Genomic DNA, 22,266 nt, shown 5'->3' on the forward strand with positions numbered 1-22,266 from the left:
GCATTTGTTATATCCCCTTTTTAGCAAATAAGAAAACTGAAGCTTAGTTCATAATGTGCCTGTTCTAATTCTTCTCCATCCAAGTATTTTCCTCTTTTCACTAAGAAACAACAGGTAAGGTAGACAATATCAGTCTTTACCCCCCCTCCAAAAAAAAAAAAAAACAAGAACAAAAACCCAACAGAAGTAGGATTAGGCTGTCATAAGGACATAAAGGTTATAGGAGACTTTTTTTGCACAGCTCTGGCCCTGAGAAGGAATATCAATGCTGTCTTTCTATAATAAGATGTATATTTTCACTATGGCTTTTATAATATGTTCCAATGTTATTACTGGTGGTGGGAAAAGAATAAGAGCTTGCAGAAAGTCTTCTACTATCCCCTCCAGCAGATATGTTGTAGATTCTTTCTATACAAGTAAAAAATCCTTTACTTGCATAGGCTCTTCTTTGGGGCAGCAGCTGCTAGTTGCTATCATTACCTGCTTCTGGGAGCAAGACTAAATGAAGGGAGGAAAACCAGGGGGTCAAAGGCAGGAGTAATTCTGTTTTTCTGTCATTTAGTTGTCTTCAGCTCTATGTGACCTGTGGATTTTGTGCAAAGATGAGGAACTGAGACAGATGGGGTTAAGTGACTTGCCCAAGGACATACAACTAGTACATATCTGAGACTGGATTTAAACTCAGATCTTCTTGACTCCAGATCTATATGCCACCTGTCCCAAAAGAAGCATATATTCACATACCTCCTGAATTCTCTCTTTCTCTCTCCCACTCCCAACTTTCCTTCCCTTTTAAAAAAACAAACAGAAACTTTCAAATCTTCCTTTATAACAAATAAGCAAACTTTTTTGATTGCATCTGATTCTTCATGGCTGACTCCCATTTGAGCTTTTCTTGTCAAAGATACTGCTGTGGTTTGCTGTTTCCTACTGCAACTCATTTTTACAAATGAGGAACCTGAGGCAAACAGAGTTAAGTTCCTTGTCCAGGGTCACACAGCTAGTAAGTATCTGAAACTGGCTTTGAACTCAGCTTTTGATTCTCTATCTCTAGTCTATTCTGTCAGAAGAAGGGTAATATGCTTCATTATAGGGACTCTGGAGTCATGTTTGGTCATTGCATTCCTAAGTTTTTCACAATTGTTTTGTTTTGATATTTTTTTGTAGTCATTATGTCTCCTGCATTCTCGATAGGAACCAGAAAACTGCTTTCTGTGAGGGAGGTGCAGGGTGGGGGAGGGAAGCGGGGGGGAATTGTAAAATTTTAAATCTTACAAAAAAATGATAGGTAGAAAGTACTATTGTATAAAATTAGAAAACAAAATATTTAAGAAAAAAACAACAAAAAAGTGGCATCATACTCATTTATGCAGTTAGAGTATAGAAAATAAATCCCATTAGGAATGGAAGAAATCTTCCAGGAGACTTGTGTGGGACAAAGACTTGGCCCTCATAGTCAACTATCCCTTTAGCACCAGATCTGCAAAGTGCTATTAAGGGGAAGCTGTAATGCAAAGGAATGAGGGTTGGACCTAGAAATGTGAATTTGAGAGATTTTTATCAATAATCTTTTCTTGAGATAAGACACTTATTCCATGAATAGAGGGAGGAAAACTCTTTCCCCTAAGTCCATTCAGCTAAAAAAAAAGAAGTTTGCTTCTCTAGTAACTTTGATTCACATTCTGGGTTAGACCCTTGGTAGCTGAATAGCGCTATTTAAATTACTTAACCTTTCTCTGATCCTCAGTTTTCTCATCCTTAAAATGGGGATAAGAATACTCACACTTGATCTAGACACAGGGATGTTGTGAAGAAATTGCTTTGTTAATCTTGACAACCTATAGAAAAGTGAGTGATTATTGTTCCTGTTAATTAAGTGAAGTGAGAAATGAGGCAACAGGAAACAAACCAAAGAGAGAAGATTTTTTACAGTTTCTGATTTTTGCTTTTCTAAGTCTCTTATGATAGAAGTAACTTATGAGCATTCTACAGAATACTAAATGCTAGAAGGAATACAATTGTTGGAGCAGGTGTCATCCAGGATAAGGTTAAGACTAAGACTACAGCTGGAATAGCTATAATATATATTACATGATAAATACATTCAAGAATTATAAAGCAAAGTGCTATGGGAAGTCCAAGAGTGCAGCTCATCAACAGTCAAGGGGATGAGGAAAGACTTCCTAAAGGAGATGGCACTTGAATTAGGCTTGAGGATGACAAAGAAAGAGAGGGAGGGCATTCCAAACATAGAGAACTGGGTGAGCAAAGGTATGGAGACAGAAGAGTTCAGGGAGCAGAAACCAGCCCATTTTAAATAGAGGGCATGAAGAGAAGTAAAGATGTAAAGAGCTTTAACCCTAATTGAGGAGTTCCCCTGCCTTGGGGCAAGAGCACCACTCCAAGAAATGAGAGCAGTTTTCCCGATTTTCAAGACCCTCAAAAAAGGAACTGGCAACTCTGGTGACAGCTGTCATGTTTTCTTCATTTTATTTCAGAGCAATGAATGAAATCATAGAAAGGGCAGACATAGAGAGTAATAAAATTTTTAAAAGCTAACTTGACAAATGTTCTCTAAATAGAACTGTTGATTATAAGCACCTCCCTTTCAAAAAAAGCCTCTGAAGTCAACCCCATCCATAAATATGTCAACGGCATAATTCATTACCCCTTCCTTCTTCATAACCACAGACATGAAAACATTAGACACTTCATCTGTCACAGCCTGCTCCCTGCAGCAAAAGCAATGATTGGAATAGCAAGGGGTGTGACAAGAAGGCCAAACTGGCAGGCCCATCTACACACAGCATTTCACTTGAGAGCTGCCTTTTTTTTTTTTGATAAATAGCTTAGAGTCACCTCCCCACTCCCCTCCCCCCAAATTGGAGTAGTAATAACTGGCATTGATAAAGTGTCAAAAAAAGTTTAGAAAACACTTTACATATATTATTTCACTTGCTTTTCAAAACAACCCTGGAGATAGGTACAATTATCTCCATCTTATAACTGAGAATACTGAAGATGTCCAGGATCAGAAAGATAGTTAGGCATATTTGAGGTAAGGGCTTCTAGTCACCTAACTGGGCCCTGCAGTCTGAAGGCATTAATCAGGTAGGGCCATCCATGGTCATCAGATCATCATCACTTCCAAGAACTCTTGAACATTTTTCTGGTAAACTGTGGGGAAACCTTAGCTTTTTATGCTTTTTTCTTGGGACCAAGAAAAGGAAGTCTGTGGATGCAGATAGAGCTGTGTGTTTGTGTAGACAAACAGAGTTACAAAAGTTATTATCTGCCTTCACCTTTGGCATTATGGGCTTTTACCTGGCCAGCTCCATAGAATTCTTTTCATTCTAATCAGGGCTAGGTTTCCTCTGTTCCAATATGAAATTCTACATTGGGATCTTTGGGAATGCGACTAGAGATAGCTGTGTTCTCTCCATTCAAAGCTTGACTATTGAAAATTTGACATGTAATGGTTCTTGAAGTAAGTGGAACAATCATTAGAAGTTTGAAGATTTTTATTTCTATAACCTACATAAACATTTTCTAAACACATTAGAAAAAAAGAGATTGTATATGAAATAACTCTCTTATGTATAGATTTTCTTTTCAAATATATAACAAAATTTCATGATGTATTTAAAATGCTGAATATTTTGATCAATACAATACGATTATATACCTTATTTTTTAAATAAATGCAGAGAACTTTAAAAATAAAATAAAATATATAATGTACTTGAAATGTAACTTTCAAAGTTAAGATGCTTATTGTTGGGCTTTTTTATAACTTTCATTTGTTTTATACATTAAAAATGCTTCAATTAGCTTCCCCCTTTTTTCTATTTTCTTTTTAACTACAGTCCTACCTATACTTAAATCTAAAACACAAGTCCTTTTAACAAATGTGTATAGAAGAGCAAAGCTAGTTCTCATGTTAGCCATGACAAGAAATGTATGTCTCATTCTTCATCTTGAGTTTAGCCTCTCTCTATCAATGGTAGCATTCTTTGGTATTATTTTTTTCTGCAGTAGTATTTGATCTCTACATTGATGGGAGTTCTTAAATCTTCTGAAGTTGATTGACTTTAGGAATAACAGAACCTACCACCAGGGTGATTGTGATGAAGAAATAAGATGCTGTTTGTAAATTGTTAGCATAATCCTGGCATGTTATATGTACATAATAAATGTTTATTCTCTTCTCTTCCTTCCTCTTTGGATTTTTGACAGAATCAATTAAGCTGATATATACTCTGACTTCAGATACTTCAATAGAAGTATAAAAATTCAGTCTTTAAAGTTGATTTGAGGGTAATTTTAAGCCCATTTTTACCATAACCTATGAGATCTCAATGTGGTCTTCCTCCTAATTCATTTTTTTAAAATTTTTTAGAACCTAGTTTCACTGTTTCTGATAAGCAGAGTCCTCAGAACTATCTCATTAGGAAGAGTTATCAGCTTAGAACCAAGATAAAAAAAAAGTGGTAGGAGAAGAAGATGGAAGCCTCATTAGGGAAACTGGGTGAATTTGTGATAAGGCAGAGTCAGAGGACCTAAGTTTGACCCCTACCTTCAATGATAAATTAGCTGTGTGACCTTAGGCAAGTCACTTTATGTCCCAGGGCTTCAGTTTCCTTACCTTAAAATGAGGGGGTTGGTTTGGATGCTATCTAGATCCTTTTTTCCAATTCTTATTCAAAGAATCTGTTGTTTTTCTCTTTGACAGTTACTGAAGATAGGGAAATTATTTGTTAAATGGATCATAAGTAGCCATAGCATTCAAAGGATGCTTGGTGCATTGATCTTACAAAGTTAATTATAGAATGAGGATTATCATCTAATTTTTCTCAATCTCAACATGGAAAATTACCTGCAGCTCTTAGCAGAGCTTTCTGGGTTACTGAGTCAGCAGGATACTGACAGGAACTTAGGAAAGGGGAAAAAAAGTATCAACAAAAGCAAAATATCATGATAAAGTGAGCAAGCCCTATCATGCAAAGGATGAGCTCTCTGGGTGGAGGCAAAACACTCAAATTTTATGGATATGTGATTTAAGACATGCCTTGAGGAGCAAAACTATGAATTAAGGTCAACTGGAGCCAACAGAATAATGCTGAGTATCAAGAGCCCACGAGAGAATATTAACAGATCACTCAAGACTTTTATTATGATCAAACCCAATCTACTCCAAACTATTTCGTGCTGGAAGATGGTCTCAGGATGGATTGAAGAATTATGATCTAATTTAAAGTATAAACAGGAAGCTTTGTAATGAAGGCTTTGTGTTTTAAGAGACAGCCAGGCTTAATGAACAGTACCTAGGACCAGACATTAGTTAGTCATATGACTAGGAGTAAAATACTTAAGCTCTCTGAGTTCCAGTTTCCTCTGGATAATAATAATAATAATAATAATAATAATAATAATAATAATAATAGTAATTGTCTCACAGAATTCTAAAGAGGATCAAATGAAATAATATATTCAAAGTAAACCTTATAGTATTAGATAGATAAAATATTGTAAAATACCCTTAGTCCCCATCATGTGGTATTGATATTGGTACTCCCTTTGGTCTTTCCCTTTTTCCTGCTCCCCAGAAGGTTCACTGAGTATTATCTAGAAATGATATTTTTAGATTACCAACAGGGATTTTTCTTGCCCTTCAGGTATTTTTAAATATTCCTTTTTTTAAAGCTAGTCAACCTTGTCATATAGAGACTATGAGTTTGGAGAATTTATAGAAGAGGTTTTAGAAATGAGAGGGAAGGAAGAGAAGGAAGGAAGGAAGGAAGGAAGGAAAGAATGATAGAAAGAATTTAGGAAGGAAGAAAACAAGTATTTATTAAGATCCTACCATAAATTTACAAATATTATCTCATTTGAGACTCAACAACCCTTGGAGGTGGGTGCTATCATAATTGCTCTCATTTTAGTTGAAGAAATTGGAGCAAAAGAGGTTAAGTGATTTGTCTAGGGTCATATAGCTTGAAAATCTATAAGGCTAGATTTGAATTAGGTCTTCTTGACTCCAGGTCCAGCACACCTACCCATTGTGCCATTTAACTATCGCTAGGTGCTTTTTCTCTTGCAGTCATCTCATGCTATATTTTACATATATGAGAAAACTGGGGTCCAGAGCAGAGAGGTGTCTTGCAAGAGACCTGATTTGAGTTTTTAGGGGTCTGTTTCACTTCCTACTGCCCACCTTTAGTTCATTTTATTATTTATCAATTGTCCCCTGGCAGTGTATACTAATTTCTTTTAGAAAGGCCAACACTTACTACATCCCAGGTCATTGCTAGTCATCTAGAATTTGTCTTGCCACTTGGCTTTGATGACTGGAGGAGAAAACATAACTGAAGACTTTATACAACATTGTCTCATTTACACCCACTTCACCTGCAAGTCAAGATATCATCCTGTTATGTTATTAAAGGGCAAACAAACAACAATAACAATACAGAATTTGTGTTTTAATGGATAGGACACTCCTATGTGAGTATTTCCTCCCCAAATTTAGATTACACTTAATTTTTGATGTAATAGATAAGGCATAGAGATATGCCTGAGATACATAAAGTTAAGTGATTTACTCAGGATAAATTTCAAGCCCAAGGCCAGCATTCTATCATGGCAACCTAGACAAGGACATTAAAATTCCAATCATTTGCAATTAATGGTATAACTGCTTATTCTCTTTACAAGCTGAGAATTTGGAAGGAGGAATCATGGAACTTGAAGGGATCTTAGGTATAATTTCATTCAACTGCTTCATTTATAGAAAAAGCTGTTGCGGTCCAAAGAAAGATCATTAATTTAGAGGCACTAGAAGGGACTTAAAAACCATTTAGCTCACTCCATTTGCAGGTGAGGAACTGAGACACAGGTAGGAAGCAGTAAGATTGGAATTTGAATCCTAAGCTTCCAAATCTATTTCAATTTATCACATTTGCCACAGTTCCACAGAGCTTCTGAAATAACCCATCTAGAAGGGCTCTATGAAAGTAAGGACATACATCTAGGGGGCATAGCAGAGAAAGTTCTGGACTTGGAGTCAGGAAGACCTAAGTTCAAAACTACCTTTAGACATGTAACTAGACATGTAACTTTCTTCATCTAAAAAAGGGAGTAACAATAGCACCTATCTCCTAGGATTGTTGTGAAGATAAAATGGAAGAAGATTTGTAAAGTGCTTAGCATAAGTTGTTGTTTAGTTTTTTTTAGTGGCTTTCAACTCATGTGACTCCATTTGGGGTTTTCTTGGCAGAGATGTTGTAGTGATTTGCCATTTCCTTCTCCAGCTCATTTTACAGATGAGAAAACTGAGGTAAATAGGGTAAAGTGACTTGCCCAGGGTCACCTGGCTAGTAAGTATCTAAAGTTGCATATTTGAACTCGGGTCTTCTGACTTCTGGTCCAGTATTTTCTTCACTATGTCACTGAGGTACCTTCGACTGGCACATTAAAAGGGCTTAATAAATGCTTGTTGAAATTTAAAAAAAAATAAAAAAAAATATTATTCTGCAGTGGCAGACTCAGATTAGAACCCAGGTTTATAACTCTTAATCCATTTCTTCTAATAAACCAGCATAAATAGCATTTATACTTTTAATGTATTGGTATTTATATTTCTCTCATTTGATCTTCTTAAGCTGCCTTCTAAGGCAGCTTCTTTTTATAGAAAAAGAATAAGACGTAGACTTGAAGTAACTTTCATAGAATCTCAGGCTGAGAGTCTCCTCAGAGGGCCTAGAACTGGGATGAACCTTTGAACCATCTCATTTTTTGAAGAAGGAAGCTGGGGTCTAGAGGGGTTCAGTGACTTCCCCAAAGTCACCAAGTAGCAAAGGATAGAAATGAGTTTTAAAGCCAGGTCCCTAAATCGGTCCTTATTGTATACTGTACCACTTTATTTGTTGCTGATAGCCAGTCTTGATGTAAAGACCTTCGGTGATGGGAAACTAACTACTTCCCTTAGAGCCACAAAGCTCAAAGTTTATGAAGAAAGGGATAGCAACTTTTGAGTTTCCTGAATTAGATCAGAGCTCCTTCTACTAAACTATATTCAACCTGTTTGTCAACGAGGCATCTTGTAATTTAGTTGATGAAACAATATCTGGAAAAAGGGGATGAATTTAGAGCCCTGGGAGTTATTGGGAAAAGAAGTGAAGCAATAAAGATAAAATTCCCTTGCATATACATACTCATATATATGAATGTGCATAGGCACATAAATCCACACATACATCAACTGACTCTGATAGTTTCTTTTCAATCCTGATAATTCCATATGGTTCAGTCACATAGAAGAAAAACCAACTTCAGACATGGAGTTAAAAAGTTTTCTGTAAATATTTTATTCTTTCATATTTCATAAATCAGAAAGAAGTATTTGGTAATAAAAATAATAGAGAACTATTATTTTCTTCAAGTCTATGTTGATATGTTTCCAGGCCTCTCTGTTCCCTCAAGACTCAACATTCATTTTATGAAAAGCTTTTGGAGTTTTTGCATGTAGTTTCAGATCATTAATATTAGTCTTCTCAGTTATTTACAAATATATTACAAAGGTTTGGCCACAGGGCAAAGGAAGATTTCAATGATTGATTATAAGGATCAGTAGCTCCTACCAAACTTCAGTGTGTTTTAGAGAAACTATACAGGACAAGGAGACTGAATAATTTATACTTTTTTTTGTAAAAGAAAAGCATGAAAAGTTTTTGGTTATAAAGTGTGTAGACTGTTTCTGAGGTGCCTACTGACCAGCTTGCTCAGTTGGAGGACAAGAATGTGATGTGATGTCACCGTGTTTATACATGGCCTCGTCTAAATCCAATGTTTTCTGGTTGACCTTTAGGGTCATACAGCCATGGTAGAATGCAGTGACTGGAGCTGACATCACAGGAACATCTGGGTCAAAGAGGAAGGAAAAACAAAACATCTTTAGCATGACACAGTAATGAATGTGCCCCTCAGCTTCAGAAAATCATCTCTTTGATAATAGGCCTATACAGTGGTCACTTTTCTGCTCCCTGTGTTCATTCTGTAGAACACTCACCATCCAGTCATCTTGCCCATTCTTTATCCTTTGCTTTTCTCTGATCTTGTGAATTGCTCTCATAGTATACATTGTATATTACACAATACATACATTATCTCATTTAATTTTCTGTCTTTTCCTAGGAAGTACAGTATAATAAAGGGATAAAACACTAACACAGTTTGACAGAATATACAACATTATGTGATAACCATATCAGAAAACTATCAAATCAATTGCTCTACGATATCTGACAGGGAAGTTCATTGTCATGTTACTATAGGAAGACTTTTCTTTTTAAAATCCATCTAAGTTGGTTTCAGAAAATGAAAAGAATAAAGGAAAGATATTCTTGACATAGGAAAGAATACCATATATTGGAAAGAATCTAATTAAAAATATAGAAGAGAGAGATTATAGAATTTATTTGAGGATCAAAGTTGTGCATTTTGACCAGAATTCAGAGTACAAGGAAGAATAATAATATGAAATTAGTTTTGAAAAGAAGTGTATATGAGTTTGATGAAACCAGGAAGCAAAGTCAACTTTTATTTGTTAGGCAAAAAGATTCTTGAAGATTCATTGACAATTCTGGAAAAGAGGAATGACATGATTGAAGCTAGCAATCTTTAGCTTTTAGCTTACTATTTCAGCCAAGAAAATGGGGTTGATTCTGGGAGATAACCGAGACTCATAAACACCTCTGTTTTTGTTAACTACCATCATGTTACTCTAATCACATGTCTGTAGGCAGAAATATTTAAAAATTACTAAATTGGATAGTCTGACTCTCAGCCTGGCATGGTACTTCTTTAGATTCAACACTCCCTAGTATGTGATGGCAGGGTAGGCTAGTGGGGTTGTGCTTATCATTGCACAAGGAGCAACATAGCATGAAAGTCTCTTCAAGGGGAAACTTTTGTCCTCTAGACTGATCTCCTTTGACTGTATATGAGATGTCCAATATGCATTCTGTGCAGATTGCTCTTAAGAAAGTGGAAAGAACATTAACTTGACTCAAGCCAATTGCAAAGACTACATCTATAATTGGGATTCTCAAAGACACTTCAAATTTTATAAACAATAAGAAAGTATGAGAGAAGCTTCTAGTCAGAGAACTAACTTTGGAGTCAGGAAAGCCTACATTTAAGACACATATTAGTGAACAAGTCACTGGGTTCAGGCAGCTCCCTCTAAGATTCCAAGTTAAGGATGAGGTGCTATTTTGCATTGGTCAAGTGCAATAAATATTTAACAATCATTTCTCACAAAAAGGATAAATTATAAAATTTTAAGTTTAATCTTCATTATTACTTCAATCTTAAGTCTAGATGATCAACAAAACAACTCAGCTTCTAATTTGTAGTAATTGCCTGTATCTGAGGTTCACAAACATTTGACATTCAGTTTTGGAGCCTACTGAACATTTGAGCACATCTCTGGGAAGGGGGTAGTTTCCACACTAGAGATTCCCTCAGGCTGGTGAAGAGGACTCTGAAAAAGCAATGCTGGCTACAATATTTGGTTGTAGAAGTAATTTCCTCACTTAACTAAAGAAAGAAAGAAAGCTTATAATCAAATCCAAAGCCTCATTTTAGTAGCTGCCATGAGAAAACTGAACCTTCCTCCAAGCATCATTTTACTGTAAACAATTTTATGAAGGTTAAGGCAGATAAGGGCAGCTACATTGCTCTCATCCTCCCACTATTGCTGGTGTTTGGGCAGAAAGGGGTGGAGCTCTGAAATAGCAGATAGACAGAATTACCTGGCAATCCACCAGTATATGTTTTTAAGGAACTCTGTAGGTATTTTTTCAAGGCAGACAATCTTTCTTCCATTTGGGAGGGGTTCACTTCCATCTGTCCCTTTGTTCCATCCACAATAAGGGCTATGTCTCCCTCCTTGATGTGGACTTCCACCAAGTGATTCTGACCATCACAGACTTTTATTTCCATAAAGGTCATGGGTACATGTTCTATAGCCAGGACAACCAACTAAAGGAGAGAAAAGATAAATCTAAATAAGCAAGGGGTGATTAGTCAGAGGCATAAATGTTTACTTATCATTCATTCAACCGACTAACAATCATTAAAAAGCACCTACTAAGCACCTGGCCAGGTTCTAGGTATATAAAGGCAAGTGTGAGTCAGTCTCTGTCTTCAAGGAGATCATATTCTCCTGGAGCTTACTGATAAGTAAATTTAGACTATGGAGATCTAGATGATGCAGTAGATAAAGTACCTAGCCTGGAGTCAGGAGGACCCAAGGTCAAATCTGTCCTCAGACACTTACTAGCTGTGCGACCCTAAGAAGTCACTTAACCCTATTCATTTCAGCTTCTTATCTGTAAAATGAGCTGTGGAAGGAAATGTGAGACCCTTCTAGGATCTTTGCCAAGAAAACTCCAAATGGAGTCACAGAGAGTCAAAAATGACTGAAAATGATAACATGGACAAAAATATAGGCTATATGCAAAATAAATCCATAGTGATTTATGTGCATGTTGGGGAGGTGGACAAGCTGGGGCATTGGGAAAGGTTTCTTGTAGGTGTTATTCCAAGGTGAGTGAGCCTTGAAGAGAGAGAGAGAGAGTCAGGAGTTTCAAGTGGCAGAAGCAAGGAAGCAATAGCCTGAATAAAGGTATAAAATTAAAAGAAAAGAGATGTTGGGATAAGGGATTAGCAAGTGCATCATTTTAGTTGAATTGGAAAGTGTGGGAGAGATCCAATGCCTCATGACCCTGTTTGAGATTTTCTTGGCAATGATACTTGAGTGGTTTGCCATTTCCTTTTTTTGTTCATGTTATGGATGGATGAAAAAACTGAGGCAAACAGGGTCGCACAACCATAAGTGTCTGAGGCTGAATTTGAACTTACTTACTCCTGACTCCAGGTCAGATACTTTATCCATTGTACCACCTAGCTGCCCATGGAATGGATATTAATGTGAAATTAATTGAGAGGCTAGGCTGAAGGGCAAATTATGAAGAACTTTAAATAAAAATTTTAAAAGAGTTTATATTTTGCACTAGAGCTAATGAGAAACCACTAAAACTTAAAACTATCATTTTGGTGTTGTGTAGGGGATAGAATGGAAAGGAAAGAGAGGCAGAGAAGCCAATTAAGAGGCTATTACAATAGGCTAGGGGAGAGGTTATGTTGGCTTGAACTTGTGGAATGAGAAGAGAAAATGGAATAGAGCCAAGAGTTATTGAAGAGGTAGAAAAGATAAGACTTGGAAGTAGATGGCAGTATGCACCAGAGTTACAGAGACCATCCTCTGTCACTCAGGAAGTACCACAAAACTTGTCCAGTGCAATTAGTACGAAGGACAACTTCAAATTAATTTTCTGAGGTAATTTCATTTAAAGGGATGGTGTTGAAGAGATTTTGTGTACCTTGAATGGTGAAGGCATTCTTGGGTTTACTAGGTAAAATGTGCCTCATTTGGTAGTTCCTAGTCTTAACGAATTATTCTTGCTAACCAGGTGCTGAGTTGAGTTGTTTTTTTCTTGTTGAAGGAGTACAGGCAATGATAGGACCCTCTAAATTGTATTGTCCTGGATCAACAAATCTGAGGGATGGTTCTGAGGTTTATAGAACAAAGCTTGGATTTTCTAAGGAAGTCACCGATATGGAGAATATCAGTCCAACTACCAGTCTCGTCTTCTCTGGCTTTCAGATTTATTCTGTCAGATCTGTAAAGCATGTAGTTAAGACAATGGACCAGATATCCACATTGTTCCAGAGATAGAATTATATATTCTAAAAGTTCAGTAAGGAGCAGCTAGGTGGCGTAGTGAATAAAGCACCGGCCTTGGAGTCAGGAGTACCTGGGTTCAAATCCGGTCTCCAGCAGTCCACTTAGAATACATCAAAAACCCTTTATGCAGGCTACACTTTGAGAGTAGGGGGAATTAGCCAATGACTTCAAAAAATGAAAAGTCATGGAAGAACTAGATGTGAATCTGTGGGGAATACCTGGACCATTGAAATCAGATGCTCTAGGGGCGGTTAGGTGGTACAGTGGATAAAGCACTGGCCCTGGAGTCAGGAATACCTGGGTTCAAATCCAGTCTCAGACACTTAATAATTACCTAGCTGTGTGGCCTTGGGCAAGCCACTTAACCCCATCTGCCTTGCAAAAACCTAAATTAAAAAAAAAAGTTCAGTAAGCATGACTTTGTACTGAAAGTGGAGCTAAATTCAAGTATTTCCTGAGAGAGGAAAATATTGACTAATGTTTACTTTTTTTGTGTGTTGCTCAATTCATATTAACAATGCAATCAAAAACCAATCTCTAAATAGCAATATAGTTAATGAATTAACAGCATAATGTGGACTCTTTGGAGGGTAAAATAAACCCACTCTTCAACTAAGTGTTTGTGTACTGTTTCCTTCTTGACTTTTCTACCCAAGGGGGGAAATTAATGAACAGAAAGCTCTTTAAGAGAACCAAACTATGTATGTTATCTTTCCAATATTGTCTATTTGGTCTGGGAAAAAAATGGGGTATATGGGTCATGAGCATCTCTGTAGAATAATACAGTTCACTTGACAGTTAGCTCATCATCTGGCAGAGCTTCTATGTTTCCCTTTGGGCTCTCTCTGGTAGCAGCAGTTTTCAGAGAATCATTAAGTTTTGAGCTGAAAGGAATCTTAGAGATTTAAACCAACAATTTCATTTCATAAATGAGAAAATTGAGGCTCAGAGAGAATAGATAATTTTCTCAAAATCATGCAGGTAATGATAACAATAGCTAATATTTATATAGTGCTTATCATATGCCAGACAGTATCCTAAACATTTTACAATTATTATCTCATTTGAAGCTCACAATGAACCTGAGAGGTAGGTGCTATTATTATTTTTATTTTACAGGTAAGGAAAGTCGATTAAATAGAGGTTAAGTGAATTGCTGAGGACTTTTTAGAGTATCTAAGACCAGATTTGAATTGAACCAGGTCTTTCTTACTCCAGGTCCAGTCCAGGCTCTATCCACTGAAACACCAAGCTGCCTTCTAGGCAAAAAAGGTTATGTTACTTGTTCAGGGTCACACAGGTAGTAAGTGTCTGAGGTTTCATTTGAACTCAGCTCTTTGTGACCCCAGGTCCAGTATACCACTTAACTGCCTCAGCTACATACTTAGGTGACCCTTCCCAAAGCCAAATGAGACTTTTCCAAGCTTTCAAGTTTTTCTAGGATTAGATTAAACTAAGTTTCTGAATATGCAAAGCATAGGAAACATAACTTTATATATGTGGAGAAAGACTGGGTAATTAAATAAATGAAATAATATCAGTCATAATAAACTATCATTTATGTAACATTTTAAGTTTTACAGAATACTTTATAAATATTCTCATTTAATTCTCATAACAAGTCCAGAGGGTAGGTGCTCTACTATCCTCATTTTACAAATGAGGAAACAGATAAACAGAGATTAAATGATTTGCCCAGGGTCACATATCTAGTAAGACTCTGAGGTTGGATTTACATTCAGGTCTTCTTGAAGGTTTCTTGTTTGGACAAGTTAATGAAAAGTTTTGATAGATTTTACATTATTAGTCAAACTTACCTGTTTTTTGAGTTTTTTTGTGGAATGATAGTCCACTAAAGCCAAGGAGAAAGGGACAGTTTTTTCTTCACTAACCAAGGCCAGCAGAACTCCTGTATCGGTGGCAGGGCGAATCTCTGCAGTTATTTCTATTCCCCAGGTTCTCTGAGTTTCATTTTCAGCAGAAGGTTGAGCTATGAAAAAAGGCACATGGTAGAAAAAAGAGTGAAGGACTAACAGGAAGGCTGAATGGGGAGAGAGAGGAGAGCAAGTACAAAACCAACTTCTAATAGAATTGCTGATGTTCCAAAGCAGAGATACTTGGGTTTGTTGTGTTTCTATCATGGACTCCTTTGGCACTTTTGTATTCCCTCTTATAATGAAATTTTTAAATGCATCAAATAAGGGATAGATTTTTCAGAATTATAAAGTAAACCAATTACATTGAAATATAATTATCAACATTTCTTCTAAAAGTTCATGGACCCCACATTAAGAACCTCTACTCTAAAAAGTCCTAAGCATTGTCATGTAAATGAAAAAATGAACACAATGATAAATTTTATAGTAACATGAGGTTGATACTTTTAATTCTCAAATAGGATTCAATAACTTGGAAGGAAACCAACCTAGGAGCTGAGTCAGCAGACAATATCTAAATGTATACGTGAAGGGCAGTAGGATGTCCTTCAACTGCAGAGAACTAAGAGAATTCTAAAGTCCCTTGCAGTTCTGAAACTCTATGAGTCCATGAATAACCCCATCATCCCTTAGCTTGTTTTTGAATCCATCCCATAATCTATATTTTTCTTAATCCCTCAGCCTTTCTAGAGGAATTCAAGGACTATCTCCTCTAACCCTCAAAAAAGTCAAAGAAACTCTTTTCCTATTCCCTTTTTAGAAGCTAAAACATCATGTCAGCTATTGTGTCTTCCATATGAAGACTTACCAAGGATATAAAGATTTAGGGAGTTCATAATGATTTCCATTTGTTCTGAATTCCTAGGAGATGTTCTCTTTTCTCTTCTCAAATCCGAAGATATATATGGACAAAGTTTAAGATTTATAATGTCCCAGGACTTTATTCATCAAAAAGATAAGATTGCAGACAACATAAAATATTTGGGAGTCTCTCTGCCAAGGCAGACTCAGAAACTCTATTAAAAACAACTATAAAACACTTTTCACACAAATAAAATCAGATCTAAATAATTGGGCAAATATCAACTGCTCATGGGTAGGCCGAATTAATATAATAAAAATGATAATTCTATGAAAATTAAATTACTTATTTAGTGTCATGCCAATCAAACTTTCCCCAAATTACTATAGTGAGCTAGAAAAAATAGTAACTAAATTCATATTCAAATGTCAAGAATATCAAGGAAATTAAGGGGGGGGAAATGCAAAAGAAGGCAGCCTAGCCATACCGGAGCTAAAATTATATTATCAGGCATCAATTATCAAACTGTCTGGTACTGGCTAAGAAATAGAGTGGTGGATCAGTGGAATAGACTAGTTGAAAAAGAGGTAGCAGGAAATGATTATAGTAATCTACTGTTTGATAAACCCAGAGTCCAGCTTCTGGGATAAGAACTCACTCCGATTAAAACTGTTGGCAAAACTGGAAGATACTAAGGCAGAAACTAGGATTAGATCAACATCTCATACCCCATATCAAGATGAGGTCAAAATGGATGGGAATTTAGACATAAAAGTCAATATTATAAGCAAATTAGGAATACATGAAATAGTTTACCTGTCAGATCTATGGAAAGGGGAGCAGTTTATGACCAAAGAAGAGATAGAGAACATTATAAAAAACAAACTGGATAATTTTGATTCTATCAAATTGAAAAGGTTTTGCACAAACAAAGCCACTGTAACCAAAAGGAATGTAGTAAATTGAGAACAATTTTTACAACTAATGTTTCTGACAAAGAACTCATTTCTAAAACATATAGAGAACTGAGTCAAATTTATAAAAAAATAAAAGTTATTCCCCAGTTGTCAAATGGTCAGTGGATATTCAAAGGCAACTCTTGGATGAAGAAATCAAAGCTATGTAGAGTCATAGGAAAAATATCTCTAAATCAGAGAAATACAAATTAAAACATCTCTGAGGTATCATCTCACACTTCTCAGATTGGTCAATATGACCAGAAAGGATAATTGGATATAAAAAGGATAATAAATATTGGAAGGGAGGTGGGGAAATAGGAGATACTAATGGAGTTGTGAACTGATCCAGCCTTTCTAGAGAGCAATTTGGAATTATGGCCCCAAAGCAATAAAAATTTGCATACCTTTTGATTCAGTAATATTATTACTGGGTCTGTATCCTGAAGAGAACATGACAAAGGGTAAAAATCCCACATGTACAAAAGTATTCACAAAAGCTCTTTTTGTAGTGGCAAAGAACTAGAAATTGAAGGGATGCTCATCAATTGGGGAAAGGCTGAACAAGCTGTGATATATGTATATGATAGAATGCTATTGTTCTATAAGAAATCATGAGGGACAAGCCTGGAAAGACTTGCATGAGTTGATGTTGAGTGAGATGAACAGAACCAGAAGAACATTGTGTACACTAACAACAGCATGGGGTGATGATCAATCATGATAGACTTGTTCATTCCATCATTGAAATAATCAGGGACAATTTTAGGGGATCTGTGATGAAGAATACCATCAGTATCCAGAGAAGGAACTGTGGAGTTTAAACAAAGACCAGAGTTTATTATCTTCGAATTTTAAACATTCTCATGTGCTATGTCATTTTGTTATCTCTAATGTTTTCTTTATTCCTTTTGGATCTGATTCTTCTTTCACAATACATTCAATTTCTATCTATGTTTTTCATGGATGCAAATGTAAAGCCTATATCAGATTGCCTTCTTTTGGGGGGAGAGAGGAGGGAGGGGAGGGAGGGAGAAAAACTGTAAAACTCAAAACCTTGCAAAAAAATGATTGGTACAAATTACCATTGTATGTAATTGGAAAACAAATAAAATATTTATATAATGATAAAAAGAAAAAAGATAAGGTTGAAAAAAATCATAGCTTTTAATGTATAGGTGTGGTAGCAGTTTTCTGATGCTGACCAAGCAAACATTAGATCCCTGTGTGCTCCTCAAGGAACACAGGGACAGAAACTCTTGGCATGGTCTGTAACAGTCTTGAATGACGGTAGTTCATTGTTACTCTGGATGTATGAGCACATTGAGAAAGTGTGAATGAGAATTAAGAGAATCACCAAATCTTAGAATTGGAAAGGACCTCAGAGACTATTTTACTCTAAAAAAATGGTTTCTGTAACATACCAAGCAAGTGGTTGCCTAGCCTTTGCTTGAGGATCTTTAGTGGAACTCACTATCTATCAAGGAAGCCTATTCTACTTTGGGAAGGTTTTAATTCTTAGGAAGTTTTTTCTTTTCATCAAACTGAAATCTGCCTCTACAATCTTTCTGACACCTCCTACCTCTCATGTTGTTATATGGTCATTTCAATCGTTTTTCTTGGCAAAGATACTGGGGTGATTTGCCATTTTCTTCTTTATCTCCTTTTACAAATAAGGAATTGAAACAAATAGAATTGAGTGACTTACCTAGGGTCACAAAGTTAGTAAGTGTCTGAGTCCAGATTTGAACTTAGTAACATGAGTTTTTCTGACTTCAAATGCTCTGCTCTATCCCTGGATCACCTGACTAATCCCAACTCACTCATACACACACACACACACACACACACACACACACACACACACAGAAATTTCACATGGTTTTGCCCTCTGAGGATTTGCAGAGCAAATAAATTCCCTTTTCCAAATGACAATTTAAAAACTGAAAATCATCAATTGTATCTCATGAAAGACTTAAGGTTAAACATTGCTAGTTCCTTAAACTAATTCACAGGTCATGAATTCAAGGCCATTTACCTTCTTTTTTGCCCACATGTGAACACCTGCAAGTTTAATTACATTCTTCCTGAAAAGGTACGCCTAGAGTTAATCCTAATAGTCCAGTTGTGGATTAACTGGTTTGAAGATTTCAGTTTTTCCAATGCAAGGGGCCTGTATGATGCACTTAAAGACAGCAGTGACATGGACAGACAATTCTAAAAGTGACCTAGGGATTGAATGTGAGAAAGGGAAGGTCAGGGGAAAAAGTCTCCAAAGAAAGGCTGCAATTTCATCAGTAACCAAGAAGTTGGGCATGAACTGCAGTGAAGGGGAGGTGAAAAGTAGGGTCAAAACTTTATTCACTTTGAAATGACAAAAATCCATGTAGACTACTGCTCCTTCCCTCCCCATCCCCACAATCCCCCCAAAAGCAAGATAAAGATCAGGGATAAGACATGGATTAAGTGACCCTTCCTCAATGCCTTTAGGTTGACTAATCATAATTCAGGGAAATTAAGGAGTCTCACTAAAGAGAAGCCAGGTGTTATATATATCAGGCATAAGGGATAGATTTTTCACATTAGACAAGAAGCTAGAATAGAAGGTTCTAAAGGTCCCTTACTGGTGTAAGATTTTGTTATCCTTTCCAAATGAAGACAGAAGGATTATATGAAATTGTTAAATTTTTTTGACTTGATTTCTTAACTGTTCGCTGACACATGTGTATTTCCTAAGTATGTATCTATTTCCTAAGATTTTTGGGTACACCAGACATCATGACCAAAATGAGCATAAAATATTAGAGGTAGTGAGACAGTTGTGAGCTTAATGTAGGATCTGAAGATGAGTATAAAGAGATGGGAAGACATAGTAAGAGCCTAATTCAATCAATGATGATGAATTAGAATGAACACATAGATAGTATGCTTAATAAATTTAGAATAATGAATAATATATTAGTTAATGTAAATAAAGAACTGAAATATAATATAAATATTAACAGAATAGAATACAATTTAACAATTTTGCCCTTTCTTCCATGAGATTTCATATTTGCTAAGATTTAGAACTGGAAGCAGCATCTTTGCCCCATTTGCTCAATAATATTTAAAAACCAGACTAATAAGAATTATGTATTTAAGTAAAAATCATGGATCTCTATGTTTTTATTGCATGGAAGTTTTGTTAAGTAATAGATTAACCAAAATGTGAGATAAGTTTCAGTGGCAAATGCCTTTCAGACCACAGACAAATGATTTGAAAAGAAGTTTCATTTTGGTTAAAGAATATTGTTGTTGTTTAGTCATTTCAGTCATGTCTGACTCTTTATAACCCTGTTTGGGGATTTGTTGGCAAAAATACTGATTTGCCATTTCTTTCTCCAGCTCATTTTACAGATGAGGAAACTGAGGCAAACAAGGTTAAGTGACTTGTCCAGGGTCGTACAGTTAGAAAATAATGATCTGAGAAATAAAATCAAAGCCATTGTATTATAACCACTTACTGTAATTTAGACTAAAATATGCAAATCCGTTGCCTGGGTAGAAGGATCCTCTTGACATTACTGAGAAACACTGCATTCTACTATTTGTTTTCACTATATCTTGGATTGTGGTATCATCCCCATCTAACCAGTTCCAGCTCCTCATGCAACCATCCAGACGAGGATTTATCTAGAAAGACAGGAGAATTCCAATAGCTTCCATTATGTGGGGGTGGCAAAGAAAGATGTGTGCTCCTAGAGACCAAATAAGGGCAGTGGGATCCAGTGGTGTCACAAATATGCAGAGCAATCTATCAGGAGATTGACCAGGAGTGACTTAGTCAAAACAAATTATTTACCTCTCCATTTATAATAGAGACACATTTGAACATACATATACAAAATGACTTATAGGTTTTCAATGAAATTGTGTTTTGATTTGCTGAAATCCAATTTATATGAAATACTCATAGACTCTTAGAATTGTAAAGGACCTCAGAAACCAGCACTGAAATAATAATCCCTTCCACACTATCCTTGCCAAGTGGTTATTTCATTTAAAAACTTTTAGGAAAATGCCAGCATAGCATAGACCAGAGGTTTGAACTTAGGGATCATGAAGACACGGGTATGACTTCTACGTCAGACACTTAATAAGCTGTGTGACTCTAAGCCAGTCAATTTACCCCTCAGTCTCAGTTTTCTCATCAGTAAAATGGGAGTTAATTAAGAGATAGCATCTTTATTATAGGTTTGTTGCAAGGGTTAAATGAGATAATGTATGTAAATGATTTTTTTGCTTTTAATGTATGTATTATATAAATATGAGCACAACTTTATCAATCTATTCAATTTCTAGGTTTTTCTAATTATTAAGAAGTCTTCTTTATATTTTATCTCCTTATATGTTGCACCTAGTTCTAACCTCTGGGGCCAATAAAAATAATCTATTGCTTCTTCTACATGATGACACTTAAAATATTTTTAAAAGCACAGTTATGTGTCATTTTCCTTTCCTGGTTCCCCTATAATATAACTGAATACCCCACCATATAAGGCATCCTTTTTTTTTTTTGGACCCATTCTGGTTCTTCAGTGCCCTCTTCTAAGTAGTATCCTTAACTAGACACAAAGTATTTTAGAGGTAATATGACCAAAGTAGGAAATAAAACTAGTATTATTATTATCAGTGATGATAATGATTCCTCACATTTATATGGTACAGTTAGACAAATTATCTCTACAACAACTTTTTGAAGAAAGTATTCTGTGTATTTATCCTAAAGCTAAATTACTTCTATTAGTTTGCTAATATTGGACTTGTAGTCTTCCAAACTTTCTAGTCATACTCCATATCTCTCATCTAGAATTTGTGTAATTGATTTTTTGTCACAAGTATAATGCTTTACATTTATTCCTACTAAATGTAATCTTGTTAGCTATGCTGAATTAGTCTATCTTGCTCAGATTTTTTTAATCCTTATTTAACAGTAGCTAATATATTCTCTTAGCTTTGTGTCATGCATAAATTTGATAAGTATATGATATGTCTTAATCTGTCATAATCCTAGCATTATATCGAGGAATTATACACCGTTCACTAATACTGGAAAGGATGCTGGAATTTTAGACACAGGATAATAGCATTTAAAGCTGGAAGAGAATTTAGAGAATATATAATTCAACCCATTCATTTTTAACAAGAAAAATAAGACCCATTTTATCTTTTGTGATCCTCTCTTTTTTTGTTTAGTTATGAACTGTTTCCCTATTTATAAATTAAAAGGCAATTTTCCCCTTGTTCCTCTAATTTGTTTATAATATCACCCCTGATGTCAAAAGTATGTATCCAGTTGGAACTTATCTTGTTTTCTTTTTTCTTCTTTTTAAAAAAATGGTGGTATGGGGGGAAGGGGAAAATGTATTTTTCTTAACTAAAATATAAAAGAAAACAAGTCCTAGAAAGCTTACCTGATTTTCCCAAGGTCTTTTCATTATATTCAGAATGTGATACACATCTGAAGTCCTGTACTTTGCTTTTCCTAACTGTAAAAATAATAGTTAAAATAGCTGTCCCTGCCTCAAAAAAATATGGCCTGAGATGTTGATAGGGAAAAAACAAAACAAATAATTTTGTACTTGGTATTTGTTCCCTGATATACTTAAACTAATTTTGTTCAAACTATACCATATAAATTTTGATCAACTCAGGGCTTGCTTGCCATGACAAGAGTCTGGTCTTAGGCAAATCAATCCAATTTATTTTATTGCCATC

At 35.7% G+C, this 22,266-nt stretch overlaps 2 protein-coding genes across 2 annotated transcripts in view; one reads left to right on the top strand and one right to left on the bottom strand.

Moving 5' to 3' along the window:
* The window catches only part of TMEM255B (transmembrane protein 255B), a 161,519-nt gene that overhangs the window by 132,777 nt on the left and 6,476 nt on the right, over positions 1-22,266 (top strand). The window lies entirely within an intron of this gene.
* The window catches only part of GAS6 (growth arrest specific 6), a 99,932-nt gene continuing 81,347 nt past the window's right edge, over positions 3,682-22,266 (bottom strand). Inside the window, exons 12-15 of the mRNA XM_074192110.1 lie at positions 20,013-20,181; positions 14,629-14,801; positions 10,815-11,043; positions 3,682-8,919 (exon numbers count right to left, since the gene is read on the bottom strand). Of these exons, the coding sequence (XP_074048211.1) occupies positions 8,765-8,919; positions 10,815-11,043; positions 14,629-14,801; positions 20,013-20,181 (726 nt within the window). The 3' untranslated portion in view covers positions 3,682-8,764. The remainder of the gene's footprint in view (positions 8,920-10,814; positions 11,044-14,628; positions 14,802-20,012; positions 20,182-22,266) is intronic.

The sequence above is a fragment of the Macrotis lagotis genome, chromosome 6 (genome assembly GCF_037893015.1).
Source record: "Macrotis lagotis isolate mMagLag1 chromosome 6, bilby.v1.9.chrom.fasta, whole genome shotgun sequence".
Classification (NCBI taxonomy): domain Eukaryota; kingdom Metazoa; phylum Chordata; class Mammalia; order Peramelemorphia; family Peramelidae; genus Macrotis; species Macrotis lagotis.